General features: G+C 39.3%; 1 protein-coding gene across 2 annotated transcripts in view; it reads right to left on the bottom strand.

Annotated features, from left to right (window-relative positions):
* Positions 1-18,924: 18,924 nt before the first annotated feature.
* SCNN1G (sodium channel epithelial 1 subunit gamma) overlaps positions 18,925-27,461 on the bottom strand; it is a 60,791-nt gene continuing 52,254 nt past the window's right edge. For both annotated transcript variants that reach the window (XM_073636691.1, XM_073636692.1), the window contains exons 12-13: positions 24,592-24,667; positions 18,925-23,920 (exon numbers count right to left, since the gene is read on the bottom strand). In XM_073636691.1, coding sequence (XP_073492792.1) covers positions 23,528-23,920; positions 24,592-24,667 — 469 coding nt within the window. In that variant the 3' untranslated portion in view covers positions 18,925-23,527. The remainder of the gene's footprint in view (positions 23,921-24,591; positions 24,668-27,461) is intronic.

Below are 27,461 nucleotides of genomic sequence, written 5' to 3'. Positions count from 1 at the left end.
ACCTGGACAAAATAACGGGCCGCCCGACTGCTGCTGAGGGTTGCATATCTGATGTTGAGGACTCCTCCACTACCCATACAGCCCAGCTATCAGAGCTGCAAGGTATGGTGAGAGCATTGCAACATAGGGCAGATGACACGGAGGACAGACAGAGGAGGAATAATGTGTGGGTAGTGGGGATGTCTGAGGGGATGGAGAGAGCCAGGCCAACTGTCTTTGCGGAGCAGTTCTTCAAACAGATCTTTGACTGATCTATCCCTGACATACCTGGTGGAATGCTGGCACCCCTCCTCGTCCCTTCCTGGTGTGGTTCCTAAATTATCGCAACAGAGATATGATTCTGGCGGAGGTCCGAAAACACCCTGAGCTGCACTATGAAAAGACGAGAGTCATGATGTTTCCTGATTTTTCGGCAGAAACCTAGAGGAGGCGTCGCTCCTTTACCGATGTTCGTAAGTGCGTGAGAGAAAAAGGCCTTCAGTGCAGTATGCTGTATCCTAGCAAGTTCAGAGTACCGCATAATGGCGTTGTTAAGTTTTTTGATGTGCCACAGGAGGCTAGCAATTGGCTAGTTGCTATACCATAATGGATCACTTCACCATTGGTGATATGGCCTTAATTTTCACCTCATGATTGGATGTCCACTATGATTCTGGGTCAAGATGGGCTCTTCTGCCTTTGATAGAAGGGTAGAGAAGGAAGCGCCACCTGAGTGTAGTATTAACAAATGATGTTTAATGACACCAGGTAAAAACACACTTACAGGATAAAAACATATAAAAGGCTCATCTGTATAGGTATGTGGTCCTCGGTGTTCCCTCTGAGGGAGGCCTATTGAAGGAGCAGTGGCTCCGAGCACGTAGCCTTCTCTCAACCTCTCTGCTAGCCCTCCTCCCTGGACGATCCCTCCCCTGGATACCAAACCCGGAAGCAGACGGACGACCTGTGACGTCATGCACGCTTCACGTGTGCTCCACGCCGGCCCCTAGTGTCTTCCTGATGGCCACAGAAGGAGCTCCCGGCTAGTAATCCACCTTCTGCAGCCCAGCATCCCTGCAGTGTCACCACCACAGGATCAGAGGGAACACCGAGGACCACATACCTATACAGATGAGCCTTTTATATGTTTTTATCCTGTAAGTGTGTTTTTACCTGGTGTCATTAAACATCATTTGTTAATACTACACTCAGGTGGCGCTTCCTTCTCTATCCTTCTCTCATCCATCACAGAGCCAGCTCTCTGAGGAAACAGCAGCCGCCTAGCCTACCAGCCTACTTTAACCATTACATTACCGGATACCACTTAACCCTTGAACTTCCAGCCTGTCCCCTATGGACTAAGTTGCTCAGCCCTTTATATCTCCTGTTATATATGGACTTGTGTGTTTGCGCTTTGAAGTAGAATAGTAAAGTATCGAACCAGGCAGAACTTCAGCAATGCAGGTTTATTAACAGCTGATAACATACAGGTTTATGTTCAAAATATTACAATATACAGGTCTAATTTATACAGTTTCTTACAATGCAAGCATATTAGATATAAATATTCTTATCCTCTAACCAAATTGAAACGATTGTGAAGTGTTCTCACCTTGAACCAGAATGGGTCTTTACTGCCAATTCTTGAGAACCTGTCACCTGATAGGGACCAGCCGGTCGACCAGTGGTCTGGTCCCCTCACAGAGTTCTGGGTTCCAGCTCGACCAAGTTTTTGAGGGAAATTCACCTGAGACCACATTCTGGAACAAGTCAAGAAGTCTTCTCTGACTCGTACGAGGAGACAAGTTATGGACAGATACTTGCCCATTGGTTCTGACCTCTATGACCCGTGCACTAGGGCAGCATACACAGAGTTCAGCCTTATGAGCTCCTATCTGACTTGTCCGAGGGGACAAGTTAGGACAGATACTTGCCCATTGGTTCTGACCTCTATGACCCGTGCAATTGGGCAGCATACATAGAGTTCAGCCTTATGAGCTCCTATCTGACTTGTCCGAGGAGACAAGTTAGGACAGATACTTGCCCATTGGTTCTGACCTCTATGACCCGTGCAATAGGGCAGCATACATAGAGTTCAGCCTTATGAGCTCCTATCTGACTTGTCCGTCTAACAATTACAGAGCTTGCATTTATATACCATTTCACAAGTCTTATCTCAACTATCTTTCTTACATATGATTGGTCGCTAAGATCTACGTCAAAGTAACTAACCATAAATCTGACACCTGTTCTACAACCAGACAAACTTAATTATTCCCAAAATTCCTATATGTTCATTAAAGTGATTTATAACTGTTTTTGTCCAATTAAAAACACCTGTATAGAGACAGTCTGGCACCCAGCTGTGTTATCAAACTCTCCTTATCTTGATAAGATTTAACTAGCTTCAAGGATTTGCAGATTTACAACTTTGAGACAATTAACTTTCAATAACCCCACCAGATGTTTTATATGTTTCACTATATGCATGTATTTTAACAGTTTTAATGAGGGCACAAGCAGACCTTTGTTTGACCCTGTCAAACTTAATTAATGTTCTGTACATAACTTTCCTGTATTCCACCTAATTATTTTAACCACCTGTTTTCTTATCTGTCTGAGACCATTCTACATAACTTGAATCTATTCTAATGAACTTTCACCCAGTAGACTATCTTAATACATTTTCGAGAACACCTGTTTACAAGTACTTGTCATAAAGCAAAGGTCATTTAAAGTTCAACACTTAAAAATGAAGACTTTCTAAATCTGGAAAATACAGTATACATTATTAAAGATTAATAATTGTTGCTTTACTTATTGAATAATAATATTGATAAAACCACTACTATATAATAATATAAATAATAATAATAATTATCAATAAAATATATGCAAATCAATATATATAATATGAAATACATTGGCTAATATGAGATTCCACAACATTTCCCCCCTGTTGAGGCATAAGCCTCACAGCAATTACAGTACAAATCACCCACCATGCTCTTCAGAGACCCCATGCACCCAACACTGATCACATAAATTGTCCAAAAAAAAAAAAAAATAAATCAGTCCAAAAAATAAAAAATAAATAAATCAGTCCAATCAAAAACACACTGCATCTTCTGTAGCTGCAAAGTCCTTCTCCATATGTGGCACGGAAAACATAGTTGTCAGTCTCAGTGGCATTGTGATCATTCTTGCCACAAACTTCTTGCAACAGGCAACATTTACTCAGCAACATCACATCAAGGATAACAGGGAAGAGGAACAATCCGTTCAGCTAGTGAATGAAAGCCAAGTATGTGGTTCCAGGGACCATTCAGCAGACTCAGTCCCATAAGGCTCTGCCTTTTCCTGCATAGGTCTTTTCAGCTTAGCCAAGTGCTTGATGTTTTTTTTGGAGAGATCTCCTTCTTCATCATCAGTTGCTGGTCCAGTATCATAGCACAAGCTGCTTTGGATGCTGTAAGACACAAGTTCAGTGTATACCTGTTCTGCAAGGGTACAAGTCTCAGATGTTCCTTTATTGCATGAAATCCTTCCTTTGTAGCAATTAACATTTGTAACAAGTTGCATCATGTCTTCTGCGATCACCCGATATTTGTCTGGATCTACAGGTTTGTGGTTTCGGAAAGGGAAACACCCTTAAAGTAGGCACCTCATCCCAGATAAAGATTTAGATAAGTGAAAAAGGAAGGAAAGGGATTTTTACGGTGCAATTTATTCAAATATAAAAGAGAAGGCTATATGTTTTTTTCCACTTTCTGTTAAAAAACAGTTTTATTGTTTACATTAAAAACAGACATATATGTCAATAATTTGTGACAATACAATTAAAACAGCGTGGTCAATAATGGAGGATAACATATAGGATATACGCTACGAATTCACAAATAGTCGTTATTGCATACTAGCCCGACATGTTTCGCATTAGTCGCTTTATCAAGGGGTATGCAATTGAGTAGCGAGTCATCCAAAACTTTTAAATTATTCTACAAAAGAAGAAAAAGGGTTTTACATATAGAAAAAATATATATTTTGCAATAATAATACAACATGAGATAAAGAATGTGTTATCACTCTGAAGTACCCATAAAGGCTTACCCCCAAAATAATTGACCCTAGGTGGACTCATCAGGACCAGTGTATGCAGACACAGCCGAGCGGGATAGCAAGGGAGGCTAAATATGCAACCACAGGGAGCAGTCAGGTGAAGCTGTTGTACAAAACAAAGGGGTATTCAATATAAGGGGATAAATATCATTGTATAAAGGGTTAATTGGATTTGTAGAGAGTATAAAGTTAAGTAAGTATCACTTACATCAAAGAGTTATTATAAGTTGCATCTGCGATCCGAGAGATGCAGTTAAACGCCAGAAATGGCAATAGCCAGAAATAGGTAAATGTAATATACGTTTGGAACTGGGAAACAGGACCTAAACACAATTTGCACAAGGATATGGTTAAAGTTTGGAATTAAGACTATGCTCCATAAAGAAAGTATTGAAAAATGATGTTGTCAATCAACATCATAATGAGAGTTTGTTCAGAGTATAGAGTTTTCAATTAACTTAAAAGGGAGAAAAGTTATAGATAAATTAGACACTCAACCAGAGTTCAATAGGTATAGCCATAAAAACATAACTCTAGAATATGGAGCAAGGTATGGTGATAAACACCAGTCACATTACCTAGCTTATGTCTTCGCTTGCAACCTCCGGCGCTGGCAGACATGGCTGTCAGATTAGCCGGTTTAAATACTGCTCCCCATCGAGACGGCGTGTGACGTTGCCGGCTCGATGCGGACGTGATGGCGCTACTGCGCATGCCCGGGAAGCCAAACCTCGTCGAACCTCAATCCCCACAAATCACCGCGCCAGAGGAGACAGCCGACATGCGTGCCAATGCGCATGGTAGCTCCTCCCGCACAATGATCACGCGGGGACGGAGGGGGCGGGGAATGGTTGCGATGGAAACCAGCTCTGCTGAGGGCGACGAATGCCATCGCCTGTCGAGAAGCTGGCTTGGAGGGGATGCACGGCGCGGGTTGGGCACATCAAAAAGGTGTGCCCCGGGCGTCCGTGTGGATGCGGCAGCCCCTCTATAACATATCCCAACAGGACCGGCCTGAAGTGGTCTAACTGAGAAGGGTCAAAGGGGTAATCGATCGACATGGGGGGACCACAGACCAGCCAATTTCGATCGGTGCTACCGAGGGACAACACATATTGTATCTATCAAATCATGAATACAATAAAGAACATGGTTAAGCAGTGAGACATCATTTAGACAGCAATTACACATTTACACAAATGTATAAATACACTTCAAAATATAGTTATAAAAAAATAAAAATAAAGTCAGTGTCAGGATACAATAGGTCTCTGGCAAGCACTTCAGGGCAACCTACAAAGCAATGGCTCCTACATTTTCATTTTATCTAATAACTTAATTTAGTGTGTTCCTTTTACTTCTACAACATTCGCTAAAATAATATACATGTATCTATATACTATATACTCTTACACTATTAATAATAATTGTTAGTATAAATCCTTTGAAGTACATAATTTCACTACAAAGTATTTTATATAGACTATTCTTTTACATTTCCCAACCTATACTATTTCCCATACAATAATTGTAAAATTCTTATCATTTCCTAACCTTGACTCCACCTATCAGTCACTATTACCCTGGTCATGTCATACTGTCAATAAAGTCAGTCCAGATATTTCATTAGTTTTAATTTTTTAGTCTTCCCACAATGTTTGCTAAACCCAAAGCCATTTCACTTTTTGTCCATTTCTGCACATACTATACTGCAGAATATTATACAATAACAGTCAGCATGGGTCTCTTCTGTCAGTCACTGCTATACTGTCTAAGTCAGTAGCCTACCTCTTCTATGTCTTAAAACATGAATTATAAAACAATATCATGACAAATATCATAACATATCCTATAAGGCATCAATAGCATACAGTCTTTAGCGATAATGTCATACTCATTACATTACACCTCCCCACTTTTTTTTTTTTTTTTTTATCAAAAAAAAAATGATAAAACTATTTGTTTATAATGATTGAACATTACTCAAAGTGGAACTCTACTCACAAAAATGTGATAAAATAAGGTTCATTAGCAAGAAAAATACATTCCACATTAATTATTATGCTACCATTTTACTGAAGCCCATAACCTTTGAGCAGCAGTAGAATTTCAGGCTGTCAGCAGACTGGCCTCTAGATTTTTAAGCAGTGCAAAAAAATAGAGCACAACTGAGCCTGTGTAGAGCAGGGTGGAACAGTGGATTTTAAACAGTATAGGCACTTATTTTTTTACTGTGCTTCATAGCTACACCTGCAAAAAGGGTTAGCCTCAAGTGATCCAGCAGGAATCAATTTTCTGACCAAAGTTCCACTTTAAGGTGTTCACAATATTAATACTTATAACATATATAACAAACAAAACAACAGTAAGTCTCTACATACAAAGTATCACATATAATTAATTAGAAATGTCCATTACTGAAATATTTCCAATGTCTTTGTCTGCAACAGTCTCTTGTATGTATTCCACTTGCACTTATGTGAATAACACTCTTGGTAATCTCACTCAGACTTTGACTACTATAGAAATGGAAAATGTCACTGTCACAAATGTGGATTTAAATGGACACTTGAATTGTGAATTCTTCCACTTCCTTTTATGATCTTTAATGTACTTGCAGTCATCAAGGGTTACTGACATACATTCCTTTAGTGGCTTTGATTGGAACAAGAGATCACATCTAAAACAAGGATCTGTTTAGAAACAAAACTACACCAATTTGGTTAATTATTTTAAACACATGAACATTTTATCTCCCACTGTACAACATGAAGTCTAAGCAACTATGATTTGCCTCTAGAACTCCTAAACTTAGTCACAAATCTATCCAAAGTTTCATATGGCCCAGCAAATTGTATTTAATTTGGTCTAGAACAGCCCATACAACCTATCCACCAATGAATATGAGTGTGGACACAAGGTTCTATTTTCTATGCCAAGCATAGAGCAAAATGGAACTGATTTTTCATAAAAATGGGTACAATTATCTGATATCAGTGCTGTATACACTCCAATCCTGGGAAAATTTCCCACATCAGACACTTAGCTGTTGTCTCATACATTTGCATGACCATATGAAAAACTGTGATTTACTTTAAAAAGGAGCAGACATTTATTAAAGTATATCTATATCTACAGCTTTGTTCTTTCATTGCAATAAAGCCTGTATACAGGCACACAAAATAGACTTTGAAGAACTACATTTTGTGAAACTACATTGTGATTGTTCATAATTACAAATAAATCAAAATAAAATTACATGGTCACTTGCACAGTCTGTTAAATCTAAAGAGGTTAAGAAAATGTGCATTACTATGTCCCTTCCTTAAGAATAATTATATACAAATTTTATTGTTAATTAGATCATATTAATGCAGAGTGGCCCTAATCCAAAAACTGACTTTGCCACCTGTAGTAGCATAACTAGGAACTTGAATAATAAAAAAAAATCAAAAGGAGTGAAATTTTACAAAGTATAACTTTACATATGAAAACGTGCTGGCTGCTCCTGGAATAAAGAAACAAATTATTTATTTAGGCAAACTAATAATCAACCTGATAATTACTAAATATTGTAATCAGGTAGGACAAAATAAGTTATAGCCAATACCAATAAGGGACCTTGCTCACCAGAGCTTACAAGCTAATATTAAAAATTAAGACTCTAATTATCTAATTCACCCCCCTGTATGTGCTACATATAGCACATATAATAAGATGGTAGCACTGTTACCATGCATCACTCTTCACTATTCTTTTTAGAAAATAATAAACAAATATAAATTTGGAGTTCCCTGTTACCAAATAAATAAATCCCATTGCTATCTTTGTGAATACTACTAAATAGGCAAATATATAAAGATGACAGTATACATAATACTGTACAATAAGATAGAGACATGACAAAATAAACAAAAGCTACAAGGGAGAATAAGCACCCTACTTACAAGAGTGATACACTAAACATAAAATGCACCTTTCACTACTACAGTCCATAATATAAAAGACAAAATACCTATTATAATCTACAGTTTATATTCTAATAAAAAATCAACAAATGTTTGAGAATAAGAACATATTCTGAGATTTTATTTATTTTCTGGTCAGCTCATCCAGTTTCTGTCTAAAGGCACCTAAACGTGCCCCTTTATCTCAGTACAGAGCACTGAGATGAGCTGTCACAAAAAGTGATTTAATGTAGTTGTTGCACGTACGTGCAGACAGCTATTTCTAAAATGGTGACTATACTTTTCTGCTCTCCTACACTCATACTGAAAGAAATACATTATCTTGCTTAACATGTAAAACCTACAACTGTAAAATGTTTTTAAGCATGACATTAATTACATTAGCAACATTGAATTTATCTACAGATATTTTCCTTCCAAAAGCAGTATGCTGGATACAAAAAAAAATATGGGAGAACTTTGTGTCGTAAATTACTTAAAACAAACAACTTTCTTTTTTCTACAGTTTAAATAACTTCTAACTCCCTCAGCTCATTAATGGTGCTATCTAGCTGAGGTACATATTCAAAAGAATATAAAAAAAAATAAAAAAATAAAAAATGAATCGTGCCTTCCACACACACACTCACTCACTGCCAATAACATTTAGAACTTTGACGCTAAAGTCAATCAGTCACCATAGATGTATCAATCCCTAGCCTCTCAACGAAAGACACATACAATCAATCACATAGGGATTCATTTTACACCTCATACAAAAAAAAACACACACACACATTTAACTCATATAAATATAAATCCTTCTATCAAATACTAATAACAAGTGTCACGAAATCAAAGATATGACACAGAAAGTTCTAATTGTATTTGTATGGAAGATACATACCATTTCCACATTCATCATACACTATGCAGAATTCAGCATCAGTTACATACTTCTTACAATTCACTCATAGAACTAACACATAGGGTCCTTTCACACCAACGTTTTTACAACCACTACAGACTTATTCTAACCTAATTTGGGAGATGATCAGTCTCCCTCACACATACAATATTCCCTAACATTCTACAAACATTACAAATAAATTAACTTACATTTGTGAACATTCATTAACAAAATGTCATTATCTTCTGTTTTCTATATAGCAATACACAGTCACTCCACCTAGCAAAGTATGCATACATATGAACACAAATTCCTGACTATATATAAATATACAAATATTTACAGAATATTAAAACTGACAGCTTAGTTAGTAATTACTTATGGACAGCAGTGCTCAGAGTAAAGCCAATAGGCACCGTACGCGCATATGTCTCCTTACCAAAACGCTTGTCTCAAGACACGAAAAACCGCCAAGCCCTGCTTGCCACGGCGATCAGGAATGTCTCAACCTGATCTTAACTCAGACCGTTATAACAGATACATATAAACACATACACTTATAGCACAAAGACGATACATACCTTTTAACTTTATTAACAAATGGAGCTCCAAAACCTTCACCTTATTTACCTGTCAGGACTTACCTTTCCTGACATCAACCTTCTAAACTCATGAGTTTTATTTTACACCACAAAGGTACCTTTTCTACTAGTAGCTACATATCAGTACTGTTTCAGTTTTTTAACTTAGGCTTTCTAGGGATCTGATAACCCCAAAGCCTTCTCCTGATTGATTACCAATCCAGGAAACCAACATGCATGTTAACGCAGGTTCTCCAGGGGTCTTTAAGTCCCCAAAACCTCATCCAGACTTAAATTCGCAGTCCAGGGAATCAACATGCATGTTACGCAAGTTCTCCAGGGGTCTTTAAGTCCCCAAAACTTCATCCTGACTAATTTTTGCAGTCCAGGTAAACAACATGCATGTTACGCAAGTTCTCCAGGGGTCTTTAAGTCCCCAAAACCTCATCCTGACTAATTTTTGCAGTCCAGGGAACCAACATGCATGTTACGCCTAGGTTTACATAGAGAGTAATTAACCCTCTACAGGGGTACCCCTTCGGAAAAGAAAGAATTGAAAGAAAAGAAGAAGAGAAAAGAGAAAAATAAATAAATAAATAAATAAATACATTTTCTACCCAGGGTATCTCATCCTGTACAATGTACTTTAAGGCACCCACAGTTGAGAAAACCCAACCTGCCATCACAAAGATCTGCCTGGTGGACAGCAAAACCCCAACAACAACCACCCGCCCATCCTAGCGCTAGCAAAACACGGCACAACACAATGCAGAACTAATAATAGGTGTCTGCTAACCTGATATAAATTGCGCAAAATTGTGTTGAGCTCAGTGCCTCACCAGCATGGAGTTAGGCAAGATCGGACTTGAGGTTATGCTGTCCCCGTACGGGCCACCAAATGAAGTAGAATAGTAAAGTATCGAACCAGGCAGAACTTCAGCAATGCAGGTTTATTAACAGCTGATAACATACAGGTTTATGTTCAAAATATTACAATATACAGGTCTAATTTATACAGTTTCTTACAATGCAAGCATATTAGATATAAATATTCTTATCCTCTAACCAAATTGAAACGATTGTGAAGTGTTCTCAACTTGAACCAGAATGGGTCTTTACTGCCAATTCTTGGGAACCTGTCACCTGATAGGGACCAGCCGGTCGACCAGTGGTCTGGTCCCCTCACAGAGTTCTGGGTTCCAGCTCGACCAAGTTTTTGAGGGAAATTCACCTGAGACCACATTCTGGAACAAGTCAAGAAGTCTTCTCTGACTCGTACGAGGAGACAAGTTATGGACAGATACTTGCCCATTGGTTCTGACCTCTATGACCCGTGCAATAGGGCAGCATACACAGAGTTCAGCCTTATGAGCTCCTATCTGACTTGTCCGAGGGGACAAGTTAGGACAGATACTTGCCCATTGGTTCTGAACTCTATGACCCGTGCAATAGGGCAGCATACATAGAGTTCAGCCTTATGAGCTCCTATCTGACTTGTCCGAGGAGACAAGTTAGGACAGATACTTGCCCATTGGTTCTGACCTCTATGACCCGTGCAATAGGGCAGCATACATAGAGTTCAGCCTTATGAGCTCCTATCTGACTTGTCCGTCTAACAATTACAGAGCTTGCATTTATATACCATTTCACAAGTCTTATCTCAACTATCTTTCTTACATATGATTGGTCGCTAAGATCTACGTCAAAGTAACTAACCATAAATCTGACACCTGTTCTACAACCAGACAAACTTAATTATTCCCAAAATTCCTATATGTTCATTAAAGTGATTTATAACTGTTTTTGTCCAATTAAAAACACCTGTATAGAGTCTGGCACCCAGCTGTGTTATCAAACTCTCCTTATCTTGATAAGATTTAACTAGCTTCAAGGATTTGCAGATTTACAACTTTGAGACAATTAACTTTCAATAACCCCACCAGATGTTTTATATGTTTCACTATATGCATGTATTTTAACAGTTTAATGAGGGCACAAGCAGACCTTTGTTTGACCCTGTCAAACTTAATTAATGTTCTGTACATAACTTTCCTGTATTCCACCTAATTATTTTAACCACCTGTTTTCTTATCTGTCTGAGACCATTCTACATAACTTGAATCTATTCTAATGAACTTTCACCCAGTAGACTATCTTAATACATTTTCGAGAACACCTGTTTACAAGTACTTGTCATAAAGCAGAGGTCATTTAAAGTTCAACACTTAAAAATGAAGACTTTCTAAATCTGGAAAATACAGTATACATTATTAAAGATTAATAATTGTTGCTTTACTTATTGAATAATAATATTGATAAAACCACTACTATATAATAATATAAATAATAATAATAATTATCAATAAAATATATGCAAATCAATATATATAATATGAAATACATTGGCTAATATGAGATTCCACAACAGCTTAGAGTTACCAATACTCTGTTTCTTCTGCCTTTGATGGTACTGTTACCAAATGTTGTAACTACTGCCTCTGTGTCCCTTGTCCACGGTACCTTTGTTTTGATCTTTGCCTTTGCTCAATGTACGGGGGCTCTAATTGGTCTCCCTTAAGATGGGGACCACCGCACTGTCGTGCTTTCCCTGCATATAGCTGCGGAGTCTGATGGGAGGACTCTTCGTGGCAAGAACAAAGCAGCTGTTACAGAAAGCTACAGTTGGACTCCCCCATTTTTGTTGGTTTAGTTAAGGGTATAAGCGGACTGCTAGAACTGTTTTTTTGTTTTGTTTTGTTCTCTAGTGTAACAGCAAGGATGGACTCTTGTTTTCAGTTTTTGTCTCCCTTTCACAGCTGTTGCTTTCCTCAATACTCCTATGCTAGAGCTGGATGGTCCCTTCTTCCTGTAACATGGTACCTTGATGATTTTTTTATATATCCTGATGAATATTTACCACCCTGACACATATGACTAGTAGAGTCAAAATTGTTTCATGGAATGTTAGAGGACTTAATAATAAGTTTAAACCGGCTACAGTTTTTCAGTGTCTTAAACCACTAAAGCCACATATTGTACTCCTTCAGGAGACCCACCTGGATGATAGCAAAATTTTAGCTCTCTGTAGGCCTTGGGTTCAACGCTCGCTGCACACCACCTACTCCTCTTTTGCCAGGGGAGTCTCTATTCTTATTAGTAAAGCTGCTCCCTGAACTATCCATCAGCTGATCTCTGATCCGGGGGGGGGGGGGGGGTGTCAATATCTGGCAGTGGTCCTTGATATCCTATCTCATAAAATGGTTATTGAGCTCCCTACTGGGACTGGTAGGGGCACTTGGAGATTATCCCCTGGCTGGTTACAGGTCGAGCAGGTCTTCACGCAATTGCAATCCGTTATTACTAACTATTGGCCTGTTAATGTAGATTCTGCCCAGCCACTGACAGTTTGGGACACATTCAAGTCTGTGCACAGGGGTTAATGTGTCTCAGTCATTAAAACAGCTTGGGTGGATCATGGCAACTTACTGAAGGGTTTACTAGAAGAGGAAAAGAAATGTGTGGATGAATATGCTGAGTCTCCCTCAGATGTGACCTATTCCTCACTTTTAGAGGCCAAAATTCTTCTTTCCATGCATTTCTCTGACCTGGCACATACAGAATGCAGTCGCAGGGCTGAGTCTCTTTTTACCCAGGGGGAAAAGAATGGCAAACTCCTTGCCATGCTGGTGGCGGAGCATAGGCTAAATTTAGCTATTTTCCGATTCTAAAAATGACTGAAGGAGAGATTTTACCAATCTACGGGACATTATGGAGGAATTTGTTAGATACTACACTGCACTTTACTCTCCCATTCCAACTTATGAGGCCAGCTCCCTAGAGACCCTGCTGAATGGCTTGAAGTTACTCATGCTCATGCTCAACAACTCGGAAAATGCCATCCTAGAAGCCAACATCACCTCACTTGAAATTAAAGCTGCCATTAGCGCTTTCCCCATATAAACACAAAAATTGAGGGAAATAGCAGTTAAGCATACAGTATAAATATAAAATACCTAATAACAACACTGTTTACCATGAAGGGTAGTGTCACTCTGACCCCGATAGGGCATATATCAACATGAAGAGATCACCACTGAGGACCGTGGGGAACAAGAGGGCCAAATGAGTGACATAAAATGCAGTGTTACAGTTTATAAATTTCTAACTTTAATAATTATTGATTGAATTAATCTGCCCCAATGGGGAATTGACTATTGTAAAACAACCTGGATACATTTAAAAACTGGGCCTATCAAAGGGACCCTTGTGGTAGCCCCCGTGACTATAAACAATCAACAAACCCAATACACAAACAGCATGTGACACTATACACATAACAAAAAACATACAAACGTCAGATGGTCAATGTACACCCGGTCAATCCACGGAAAATGGCATATATAGGTTTGGGAAAATAATTTTCTTAGGGTATAATGGATTGTCCGCATGTACAGAGGTCCCTGGGTGCTCGAGCCTAAGGACTGTGGATGGGGGGAGGTGAGAGCATAAAGAGTCAGTTTTTGAGGAGATCAGTCCAAAATTGAAAATGCCTTGGAGATATGAATATTATCTTCTGATGTAATAAAGATCTATTAGATTATGACTCCTATGTAAATAAATTCCTAAATAGGAAAGTCAATTCACAAAGTCAATAACATATGGGGGCCATTTTAACTTCATAAGGGCCCTTAAGGGAATGTATGGACAATTTTGATCCATTGGTGCTTTCCCCCCACATAAGCCGCTGGGTCCGGATGGGTTCCCGATTGAAATTTATCGGGCCTACTCTGAGCAGTTAGCACCTAGGTTATGTGCTCTCTTTGAACATTGTCTGGACTATCAAACCCTATCTACCTCCATGTTGGAGGCGTACATGGTTCTGATACCAAAACCGAGAAAGGACCCTACAGATTGTTCCTCGTATAGACCAATTGTGTTGCTCAAAGCAGATCTCAAAATTCTCACCAAGATTTTGGCCACTAGATTACCTAAAGTTATATCATCGCTAGTGGATATAGATCAGACTGGATTTATGCCTGGCAAATCCACAGATACCAATCTGCGCAGGATTTTTACACACCTTCGATTACCTCATGCATGCCAGTCCACGAGGGTATTAGTGTCAAATGACATAGAAAAAGCTTTCGACTCAGTGGACTGGCAGTACATGCATAGGGTCCTTGAAAAAATGGGATTTGGTCTGAACTTTTGAAAGTGGGTAGCACTTCTATACAATTCCCCTAAGATGGTGATCAGACTCGGATTCTCTGTTTTCCCTTTTTTCCCAATTGGTAGAGGGATGAGGCAGAGGTGTCCTCTATCGCCTTTTCTTTTCCACTTTTGATGGAACTCCTAGCCATAGCGCTTCGATCCTCCTCAGAGGTGAAGGCGATCCAGGTAAGAACCATCAAAGAATGTCTAGCATTATACGCTGATGATCTTATACTTTTTCTTAGCGACCCAGGCCCTCCCTAAAAGCGTTGCTTACTATTTTGAACACCTTTGCATGCTTTTCGGGTTTGAAGGTGAACTGGACACAATCCTCTTTTTTGCCTCTGGATGCAGGAGCCACTGTGGTGGCGGATCTCTCACTTCCTCTGCGATGGGTATCAAAGTTAACTTATCTTGGTGTCCAGATTACTGTGCAAGTAGAGGATTATATGGCTTTAAACCTGCTCCCACTAGTCTCATTACTGAAGCAGAGAATCCAGGCCTGGAAGAATCTACCGCTATCTTTGATTGGGAAAATAAATCTTCTCAAGTTGAAGATCCTCCCGGTTATACCTTTATTTGTTACGCCATGCACCCCTATGGATCCCTAAATCCTACTTCAAAAGACTGGATGGCCTTGTAACCTCCTTTCTTTGGTCCCCTTCACCCCCTTGTATAGGCTTAAAGGTGCTCCAGGAACCCTTGGGACAGGGAGGGTTGACCTTACCTGATTGGTAATGGGCATGTGCATATGTATTCAGCCCCTTTGTTATGAAGCCCATAAAAAGCTCTGGTGCAACCAATTACCTTCAGAAGTCACATAATTAGTGAAATGATGTCCACCTGTGTGCAATCTAAGTGTCACATGATCTGTCATTACATATACACACCTTTTTGAAAGGCCCCAGAGGCTGCAACACCTAAGCAAGAGGCACCACTAACCAAACGCTGCCATGAAGACCAAGGAAATCTCCAAACAGGTTAGGAACAATGTTGTTGAGAAGTACAAGTCAGGGTTAGGTTATAAAAAAATATCCAAATCTTCGATGATCCCTAAGAGCACCATCAAATCTATCATAACCAAATGGAAAGAACATGGCACAACAGCAAACCTGCCAAGAGACGGCCGCACACCAAAACTCACAGACTGAGCAAGGAGGGCATTAATCAGAGAGGCAGCACAGAGACCTAAGGTAACCCTGGAGGAGCTGCAGAGTTCCACAGCAGAGAATGGAGTACCTGTACATAGGAGGACAATAAGCCGTACGCTCCATAGAGTTGGGGTTTATGGCAGAGTGGCCAGAGGAAAGCTATTACTTTCAGCAAAAAACAAAATGGCACATTTTGAGTTTGCGAAAAGGCATGTGAGAGACTCCCAAAATGTATGGAGGAAGGTGCTCTGGTCTGATGAGACTAAAATTAACTATTTTGCCATCAAAGAAAACGCTATGTCTGGCACAAACCCAACACATCACATCACCCAAAGAACACCAGCCCCCCAGTGAAACATGGTGGTGGCAGCATCATGCTGTGGGGATGTTTTTCAGCAGTCGGGACTGGGAAACTGGTCATAGTTGAGGGAAAGATGGATGGTGCTAAATACAGGGATATTCTTGAGCAAAACCTGTACCACTCTGTGTGTGATTTGAGGCTAGGATGGAGGTTCACCTTCCAGCAGGACAATGACCCCAAACACACTGCTAAAGCAACACTTGAGTGGTTTAAGGGGAAACATGTAAATGTGTTGGAATGACCTAGTCAAGCCCAGACCTCAATCCAATAGAAAATCTGTGGTCACACTTAAAGATTGCGGTTCACAAGCGCGAACCATCCAACTTGAAGGAGCTGGAGCACTTTTGCAAGGAGGGATGGGCAAAAATCCCAGTGGTAAGATGTGGCAAACTCATAGAGACTTATCCAAAGTGACTTGGAGCTGTGATAGCCACAAACGGTGGCTCTACAAAGTATTGACTTTAGGGGGGTGAATGGTTATGCACATTGACTTTTTCTTTTATTTTGTCCTATTTGTTGTTTGCATCACAATAAAAAAAAAAAAAATCTTCAAAGTTGTGGGCATGTAAATTAAATGATGCAAATCCTCAAACAATCCATGTTAATTCCAGGTTGTGAGGCAACAAAACACGAAAAATGCCAAGGGGGTGAATACTTTTGCAAGGCACTGAATATTTTTCACAGCCATCACTCTGGTTGATACATTGGATTGGACCTATTGCCTTTGTTGCCTGTACTACATACGGCTCTGTTTGTCCTCCTGGATCCTTGCGGATCCTATGCCCACAGCTCCCGGGTCAGACATTCCTGGCGGTCACCATTGGTATATAATCATGTACTTTCATTTTTAGCAAATTTGTAAGTATGGGTCCCCTATGGTGACCCTCAGCTTTAACACAATTGTATTTTTTACCAACTTTGTCATGTATTTTGATATCGTTTTACTTTACAGATATTTGTGTGTGCATCAACCCCTAAGGAAGTGAATGTTGATTAACAAAACAAATCAGGTCTTAAAGATGCACTTTTAAACTAATTATGTACTGATTTTTGGAATACTGTATTTTGTTAGGGTTATGTCAATTACTACAAATCTGCCTATTAGCATGGCATTTCTCTGATATGCTATTTTAGTATTATTGTACCATTCAATAAATCTGTTTAAAGTGGAGTTCCACTTAAAAATGTAACTTCCACTTTTTGGATTCCTCCCCCCCTCCGGTGTCACATTTGGCACCTTTCAGGGGGGAGGAGGGAGCAGATACCTGTCTAATACAGGTATTTGCTCCCACTTCCTGGCATAGACCACCACGGCGCTTGCGGTGACCTATGCCACTTCCGGCGCCTACCCCGTCCTCCCGCGCTGTATTCTGGGAGACACACAGGTCCCAGAACACAGCAGGGACCTGAGAGGACGCGCAGCGCGACTCGCGCATGCGCAGTAGGGAACCATGAAGTGAAGCTGCGCGGCTTCACTTCCTTATTCCCTCACCGAGGATGGCGGCGGCAGCAGCCTGAGAGCCGAAGGACGGATCGGCTTCGGCTGCCGACATCGCGGGCTCCCTGGACAGGTAAGTGTCCGTATATTAAAAGTCAGCAGCTGCAGTATTTGTAGCAGCTGGCTTTTAATATTTTTTTTCAGCGGACCTCCTCTTTAAGTGAAAATGTGTTGTGCTTTAATTAACCTTTCAAGAAAGAGGGGTTGAAACAAGAAGGAGAGTATTCTGGGTAATGTAGGCATAGGCCTAGGCATAGGAGGAGTCAGTGACGTACACTATCGAGGCTGGTCATCAGCTCGATAGTAGCGCTGTGAGGAATCACCACGCTCCAAGCGCCTGATTGTTTTTTCCTAATGCACAAATTATCCAGGTTCATGTGAGTGTATTTCTTGATGATTTTTGCCCTGAGGTATTCCGTTCATTGCGCAATGATGCTTAACTTTGATTTTTTGCATGCATCTTTCTGCATTTGAGAGTGGCTACCAAAACACCTTTTCAAACATCCCAAAGTGAAAAGAAGTTTTAAAATGGACTTAATTTGTCATTATATGGGACTTTGCATATAGCATAGCCATATTGGTTTACTCATTGTGTATGTGAAGGTGGGGATTAATGGGTTATCCCACTGGTGCAGTACATGCTGATGTTCAGGAGGCTACATGATTGCTAATATTGGCTACATTACCTAGAATACTCTCTTTTTTGTTTCAACCCCTCTTTCTTTGTATTTATTTATTTTTTACCATTATGAGTTATTAATTTTTAACATGGAATTTAAGCATTGATTAAAAGGTTAATTAAAGCGCAACATATTTTCACCTAAATATTCACTTATAGGTGCCTGAACACGTTTTGATGTTTTCAGCTTAAATTATTTGGTTTTCTTTCTGTCACATATTCACAAATATCCATTTCAGTGCTTTAGTATTATTTTTACCTTTATTCAATAAATCTGCATTTCATTTATTCATTTATTGGGTGTGTTGCGCCTCATTCAAAGTGCCAAGGACAAATCTATGTTTGTATATGTTCACATTGGGAAGGGAGGCGCTTCACGGGGTGCATCAAACCATATCCTGTATTTTAGAAACTAAAATACCAAGAAAATCTGTGCTTGTTAAAGTTTGGCTGCTGAGCATCATCATTTTTAAAGCCAAGACACACAATGACACTCAATGGAAATATTTTATTAAAAAGACAAAATTCACATCAATCTTAAATATAGTATACTAATATACATACTATCTTTCTTAATATGTACATACGTGAGTACAAATATATACATTTTAAAATATCTATGTATTTATACTGGTTGTATAAAGAATGTTTAACCTGTACAGTACATTCATGTTGCTGGTAACCTGAAGGTGCAAGATAGTGCTACAGGACAGTGTTCATCCCTATTGACCTCTTTGTCAAGCACCAGAATAGGCTAGTAACTCTCTAATAAACATAGCAGCATTTTGTGCACAGCACAAAAATCCTATAGCACACAAAACAAGTGTTAAACAAGTCATAATGATCAGTAAAATATGTTACAAATAGTTATGAATACCAAAAATTTTGCAGTTTTTGGATAGGTAAATATTTAAGAAATAGGTTAATGTAAGACAATTTTTTTCTGTAATATGATGCAATTTCAGCTATAGGGTTTTTTACCTACAGGAAATCTGTCCATGTTTGTTTTAGTATAAGCAGAATTTCACTTCTAGGTGAACACAGCTCATGTGATTAAAGAGCTTGTGAGCTGATTAAAGCAGAATGCAGGACAAACAGCTAAATATAAGATTTAGAATAATAGCACCAAAATGTTTGTAATTCGGCTTAGTTGCTCTTGGGACTCATATCGTTACCAGGCTGTATAGCTAGTGGGTACATAATTTAGAGCCTGCATTTCTACTTTCTGTGTCACCTCTACACCTCAAGTTTATTCAATAAGATAGGTCTGTGTAACCTAGCCATATTGGCTTACAGTCCTACAGTCCCACTTTCATCCTCACTTTTGGAATGCAGTGGATAATGTCAAGTTAATATAAAAGGCAGACTTAATGGAATATTATTAGTATTATTTATTAACTGAATTCATGTCATTTTGATTAACCAAATAACTCAGCTACAGGTTTTATACAGCATCTGCTGGAAATTCACTTCAATATCTACTGGGAAAGTATGCTGGTAGACAAGAGCTTCTAAGTTGACCACTTAATGAATTACTGGCAGAACCCAAACTTGTCCTAATACTTTACTCTAAATCATGTGTATCCTGGTCAGTGCTGAGGTCTGTGTTTAGTGTTAGATAACCTCTGCTTAGTTTCTAGTGAAAAAACTAGCTCCTACAAAACCTAGACTAACCAGGTACATAAACCCTAGTCCACAAAATTGGCACAAAATTGGCATTTAATGACAAAAACACAAAACTATATTCATTTCAATCTCCTGAATTACCAGAGTGGAGAATGATCAACTTTATTGGAAGCACTAACTAAGGTTAGGTGACCTAAAGAGGTGTTCTACCATAATTTGAATATATTGATATATAAAAGACAAGTTCCCTGAGTAGGATTACATAGGGACCCAGTTGGGGTGAGGAGATATTAATACACTTTCTGAGTTTTTGTGTCGCACCAGAAACCTTCTCACAGAAACTGCTGATATGCTGAGGGATCTGATGGACAACAATATATTTTGTATACTTTCTGCAGCTATGTTTACTGGAAACTTCTGCATGCAAGACATGTCAGTGTAAAGGATAATTGGATGTGATTATAGCCAAGCTGTTATTCTTTTAAAGAAAACAGATTTTCAAAGACTTTAAACATATTAACATTTAAAACATGTTAAAGCTTTTATGTAATTTTAGTGGCTGGGTTTACATCTACTTTAAATCCACTAACTTTTAGTCTGTGATCATTTATTGGCGGAACTACTGCCATAGCAGACCATGTGTCATCAATATCCAAGAGATGAGAAGGGTTGGACAGGAGATTTTCTGTTCTGCCAATCACACTGGGCAGCCTGACCCCATCTAGACCTCCAATCACACTGGACCGCCACAGGATTTGACAGTTCACCCGATCACCGCTACCATTTGTGAACACAGAAGTCTGCAGAGGAAGTCTTCTATTACTCAGTTTTTCTGCCATATTCTGCAATAATTGTCATCTGACTGAGCCACAGAAGAAGCTAGTAGTGGAAGACTTAATCTATTTGCTTCAGTGTTTACAAATTGCAGCAGTGATTAGGTAAGCTGCGAAATCCTATGTGGCTCCTTTGCTGTTCTGTCGATTACACTTCTGTTCTTTAAGTGTGTGATTGACAGAACAGGAAATCTTCCGCCCAGCACTTCTCATCCCTAAGGTTCTGACCAACCATCTCACCCCCCCCCCCCCCCCATTTCCCTCTGACTTGATGATGGAGGTCTTAAAAGGGTCAGCTTGAGCAGCAGCAGCACAGATAAGCCATTTTTTATGATCCTTTGTAGCTACTCTCCACTGTCTCACTCTGCTGTAAGTTCCCTTCACCACAATGCTTTATTTCATATGGCACGCTTGCCATGCGCCATTCTGCGTCCCCTTGTTTAATGTGCAATGCTGTCCAATTCCTTTTCGCACCCCTCATTCCATATGCAGTGCTGTATATTACCTATGTTGCCAAGCCTCATTCCCTATGCCATGCCTTACATCCCCAATTACACCCCATCATTGCATATGCCATGCTGTACAATCGTAATGCCACCAAACCTCATTCTGTACACCATGCTGTTCCCTATTCCGCAACACATTATTCAGTATAAAACGCTATACATTTTTCATACTGTACCATCTCATTCCACATGGCATGCTGTATTTTCTCTATTCCCACTGCCTCATTTCATATACCATGCTGTATATTCCCTATTTAGCAACACCTCATTTAATTTACCATGCTGAACATTATATAAAATCTTTCCATCCAACCCTGTCTCTTGCTGGCGCTGTGGCTCAGCTTCAGGTACGTACCTACAGAATGTGAGAGGATACGCATCTTCTGGACTCAGGTATTTAAAATATATAGTACAATTTATGAAGAGCGTCTAACACGAACTCCAGCAGCTCGGCAGCTTATCCTCCTATATTGGAAGACTGCCACTACACCACCATTGTCCCACTGTGAATGACAACATGGGAATGGAGGAGATGCTGGTATTGGATAATAACACCTTTGACAAATATAAGGTTTTATGGTATGTTTGGCTCCGCTTCTCTTCCTCTGATACCCTCACAACAATGCTCTCAACCCCGGCGGGGCCATCTCCGTCTTTACCTTGACACGGGGCTTCTAGTGATGATACTACTAAAAACTCGATGTTATCAGAGTATTTTACCAGCCATTCTTTCCTCCCTATTTTCTTCTCTCCCCTCTGTATCCTCTCCTCCCCCTTCCTATCCTTTCTTTTGGTTTCCTTTTTTGTCTTTTTTCTTTTTTCTGTTTTTCTTATATGAATAACAGATCAAAAATGTTCTGGTGTTTTATAGTGACACTCCTCACAGTTTTTCTACTATATTGTTAATATGTACAATTCATGCTATGGGCGATAGCCATTGAGCAGACTTACTGTTTAATTTTGCTATTATAGTGTCTTACTTATGTGTTTTGACTGTTTCAACCCTAATTTACCATGCTGAACATTCCCTATTCCACACCACCTCCCTTTTTCGCACTGTTTCACTCCATGTGGCAAGCTGTACAGTCTCTATTTTACACTGCAGCATTCTTTTTAGTCTTTTGTCACTGCCATTGTAATTAGGGTTCTATACAACAGTGTTTTTATCTGTTGGGGCCCGTTAAAGGTTTTGCTACAGGGCCCTGTGATTGCTAGTCATGCCCCTGCGACCACTCCATGCAGACCATAGGATTTCTTTGAGTCCACCACAAGGTTTGTATATTCTTTCTGTTGATGATTGTTAAATGTATTGATATAACATTTTTATTTGCTTCTAAGCTTATTGGCCATTTGTTTTGCTCTCTGTATTAAATGTCTTCATATCCAGAGAACATATTTGAGTTACTATCAGGCTACCAAAAACCTGCTCTGCCTGAAATTAGTACCCTGACAACAGATAAAACAAGTAATAGTTTAAGAAAGAATACAGCATTTGTAAATCAATACAGTACCAAATAGGACTATCAATTTCATTAAAACTAGCCTACACCTAGGCATTAGTGTCCCACCATATTATTACAACTGCTCATATAATCAATAAAAATAAAACTATTGAACTTTCAGTTTAAATCTGTTAAATGCGCTTCAGGTGCATTCAAACAAAAGGTTCTCAATGTCTAATGGCATGCAGAAAGACCACTGCTTTCCTACAGACAGCAGGCTGCTGGCAGGAGACAGGCTTTTCTACTCAGACTGCTTAAATGAACTGTTAGACATTGAGCAACTTTTGGTTTGATGCATCCGAAATGCATTTAGCAGATTTAAACTGAATTTTTAACTGAACTTAAAAATACCTAGTTGTGAAAGTCAAATTAGCATTATATGCAATTATTTAATAATCAATAGTTGTATGACTAAGTGACAATACCAGCCAGTAAAAAATTGTCAGCTCAGTTGTTGCACATTGTGAGGGATCAAAAGTCTACATTGAATTTCAATCAAGCACCAAAAATAACATTTACTACCAAGATCCTTTGAACATTTAAGCTTCTCTTTTGAACTATGGCTTCTTTAGTGTAAGAATTCATAAGTGACTGTTCTTCAAAAAGTTCTCTCTATGAAGTTTCTTACATATATTCTATAGACACATCTTCTTCACTTGGGGACAACTCGTTGAAAGTTGATTCTAGCTGTAGAGACCTATATAAGGGTGGTGGTGTTCTTGGTACTTGGCAGTTCTGGGCTTGAGGCAATTGTAGCGCTGTGTTAAAAGTAGGTGGATCATCATCTGTTAGGCATGGATTGTCATGACCAACTATGCCTGAAGAAGGTTGGTCAGGGGTATGTTCTGTTTGTCCCTTACGATTCTTCCACCATCTGATGAATTTGTTCCATTTCTGACGTAAGACTACCCAGAAGGAGTCAATGAGGAAAATTTCTGCAATCTCTAGGACGCAGACCATAGAGCAACTCATCCACAGACCCAGCTGACCTCCAAAGTTAGAGAGTAGATTAGAAAGCTGTAGAAAAAGAATAAGCCAAGTTAATAAAAGAAACATTCAATTATTCTGTTGGAGCCTACAACACCATCCAAATAATTCTTGAGAGTCCCTCATCTGCCCTTTAAAGACTAAAGCTATCTATTATTAAAATGTACCCTGAGGAAAAACTACAGGATTGTCAGCTTCTCATCAATGTTCTGTTTTCCCAGAGTCTATACAAACAGAAGAAACCGAGAGGCTATAACATAAGACTAGTATCTCATCTAGTATTTTTCTCTTCACCTCTTCTCTGGACTGTCCATGTTATTAGTAAAAACAATCCAAGATGGAACTGTTTTTGGAAGTTACACTATGCAAGACCTCTTGAGGAAGTCATCTAATATATCTTGGTACGTTTATCCCATCAGCATGGAAAAACTGGTCCACACATCTGTTCAATAAAAATATTGCTTTCAGTATATCATGCTAGTGCTTTAAATGTGCCAAATGATACCTGGGAAGAGTTATACTTATGTATATGGCATAATTGTTTTCAACCATATTTCTATGGAATTACTAATTGTTGTACATAATTTCATTGTGTAATTGCAATTTTACACTGTATGATTAAATGTTATGGCTTTTAGATTTGGTTGTGTACCTAACAGCCCTATTCAGTACTATACTTTTCTAAATCATACTTTACTTACACTGGTAGAAGGGCTCTCAGCTATTGTCTTCAGGTTTAGGTCTTGGTAAAATATGCCCAGGTTTGCCAGATCATATCTAAAATAGAGAGAGCAAATGGGATTATTAATTGTTAGATGATGACAATAATGGATTCATAGATTCAGTATAGAAGTAACCTGAAAGTCTGAAAATATTGTGACATTTTCCAATTTAAGGGCAATATTCCATGAAGCTTAAAAAAATCTTAGCTGGAAGCAGCTTATTCTTGACTGCTAAAATTCATCTACTTTGAGGCAGTAACTTCAATAACAGTGAGCTGAAAAGCTTTAGCATAACTGCTCTGGAACAGGTATATTACCTTTGAATCTGGAAAAGCTGCGTCCAGCAGCTGAGATAGGTATTTTACTTTGTGACATATTCATTATAAAGCATCAAATCACCTAAAACTGAAATTCCAGCTTTGGATAGATTCTGGGATTAGAAATCTTGGAGGGAGTTCCATTAAACAATTGCTGGAATGAGGAAAACTAATTTTGCCTGATGGAGGCCCAGTTGGGTTCCTAAGAAAATGGTCTTGAATGGAGGGAAAGGATGAGAGCACTTTTATACAATAAAATTGGATAGATGGCATCAGGTTAAATCAATGCATGTCATGGTACAGTGCCTTGCAAAAGTATTCCCCCCCCCCCCCCCTTGGCATTTTTCGTTTTTTGTTGCCGCACAACCTGGAATTAACATGGATTGTTTGAGGATTTGCATCATTTAATTTACAGTACATGCCCACAACGTTGAAGATTTTTTTTTTTTTTTATTGTGAAACAAACAAATAGGACAAAATAACATAAAAAGTCAATGTGCATAATTATTCACCCCCCTAAAGTCAATACTTTGTAGAGCCACCTTTTGCAGCTATCACAGCTCCAAGTTGCTTTGGATAAGTCTCTATGAGCTTGCCACATCTTATCACTGGGATTTTTGCCCATTCCTCCTTGCAAAACTGCTCCAGCTCCTTCAAGTTGGATAGTTTGCACTTGTAAACAGCAATCTGTAAGTCTGACCACAGATTTTCTATTGGATTGAGGTCTGGGCTTTGACTAGGCCATTCCATCACATTTACATGTTTCCCCTTAAACCTTGCAAGTGTTGCTTTAGCAGTGTGTTTGGGGTCATGGTCCTGCTGGAAGGTGAACCTCCGTACTACCCTCAAATCACACACACAGAGTGGTACAGGTTTTGCTCAAGAATATCCCTAAGCACCATCCATCTTTCCCTCAACTCTGACCAGTATCCCAGTCCCGACTGCTGAAAAACATCCCCACAGCATGATGCTGCCACCACCATGTTTCACCGTGGGGATGGTGTTCTTTGGGTGATGTGATGTGTTGGGTTTGTGCCAGACATAGTGTTTTCTTTGATGGCCAAAAAGTTAAATTTTAGTCTCATTAGACCAGAGCACCTTCCTCCATACATTTTGGGAGTCTCCCACATGCCTTTTCGCAAACTCAAAACGTGCAATTTTGTTTTTTGCTGAAAGTAATGGCTTTCTTCTGGCCACTCTGCCATAAAGCCCAACGCTATGGAGCGTACGGCTTATTGTCGTCCTATGTACCGATATTCCAGTCTCTGCTGTGGAACTCTGCAGCTCCTCCAGGGTTACCTTAGGTCTCTGTGCTGCCTCTCTGATTAATGCCCTCCTTGCCTAGTCCGTGAGTTTTGGTGTGCGGCTGTCTCTTGGCAGGTTTGCTGTTGTGCCATGTTTTTTTCATTTGGTTATGATAGATTTGATGGTGCTCCTAGGGATCATCAAAGATTTGGATTTTTTTTTATAACCTAACCCTGACTTGTACTTCTCAACAACATTGTCCCTTATTTGGAGAGTTCCTTGGTTTTTATGGCAGTTTTTGGTTAGTGGTGCCTCTTGCTTAGGTTTTGCAGCCTATGGGGCCTTTCAAAAAGGTGTGTATATGTAATGACAGATCATTTGACACTTATGCCCCATACACATGATTAGATTTTCTGCCAACAAATGTTGGATGTGAGCTTGTTGGCGGAAAGTTCGACCGTGTGTATGCTCCATCGGACATTTGCTGGCGGACTTTCTGCCAACAAATGTTGGCTAGCATGTTCTCAAATTTTCCGCCAACAAATGTGTGTTTTCGGACTTTCCGATCATGTGTACACAAGTCTGTCGGACAAAAGTCCAAAGTACAAGCACGCATGCTCGGAATCAATGCTCACCAAACACAACAGCAGAAGGAGCCCAAAGGGTGGCGCATGACTATTGAACTTTCTTTTTATCGGCCTGCCGTATGTCTTGTACGTCACTACGTTCGTAATTGTTGGCCAACATTTGTGTGACCGTGTGTATGCAAGACAAGTTGGAGCCAACAACCTTCGAACAAAATTCCACAGTGTTGTTGTTGGAAAGTCTGATCATGTGTACGGGGCATAAGATTATACACAGGTGGACATCATTTCACTAATTATGTGACTTCTGAAGGTAATTGGTTGCACCAGAGCTTTTTATGAGCTTTATAACAAAGGGGGTGAATTCATACGCACATGCCAATTATCAGTTTTTTATTTCTGAAAAATAGTTTTATATATATATTTTTCTAATTTTACTTCACCAACTTAGACTATTGTGTTCTGATCCATCACATATAATTCAGATTAAAAAAAGATTGAACTTAAGGCTGTAATGTAACAAAATAGGTAAAAAGCCAAGGGGGTGAATACATTTGCAAGGCACTGTATATAACTGCTGAGGAAGGAGAAATGGTTCCCACTTGACGCCACCTGACACAGTCAATAAAAGAGTTTTTCACTCTACCTATTGGTTTTACAGCCATTATACAGAAAGAAAACATCAACAGAAAAAGTGAGACTT

The sequence above is a fragment of the Aquarana catesbeiana genome, linkage group LG06, assembly GCF_042186555.1.
Source record: "Aquarana catesbeiana isolate 2022-GZ linkage group LG06, ASM4218655v1, whole genome shotgun sequence".
Lineage (NCBI taxonomy): Eukaryota > Metazoa > Chordata > Amphibia > Anura > Ranidae > Aquarana > Aquarana catesbeiana.
This window is presented reverse-complemented; position numbering and strand designations above follow the sequence as displayed.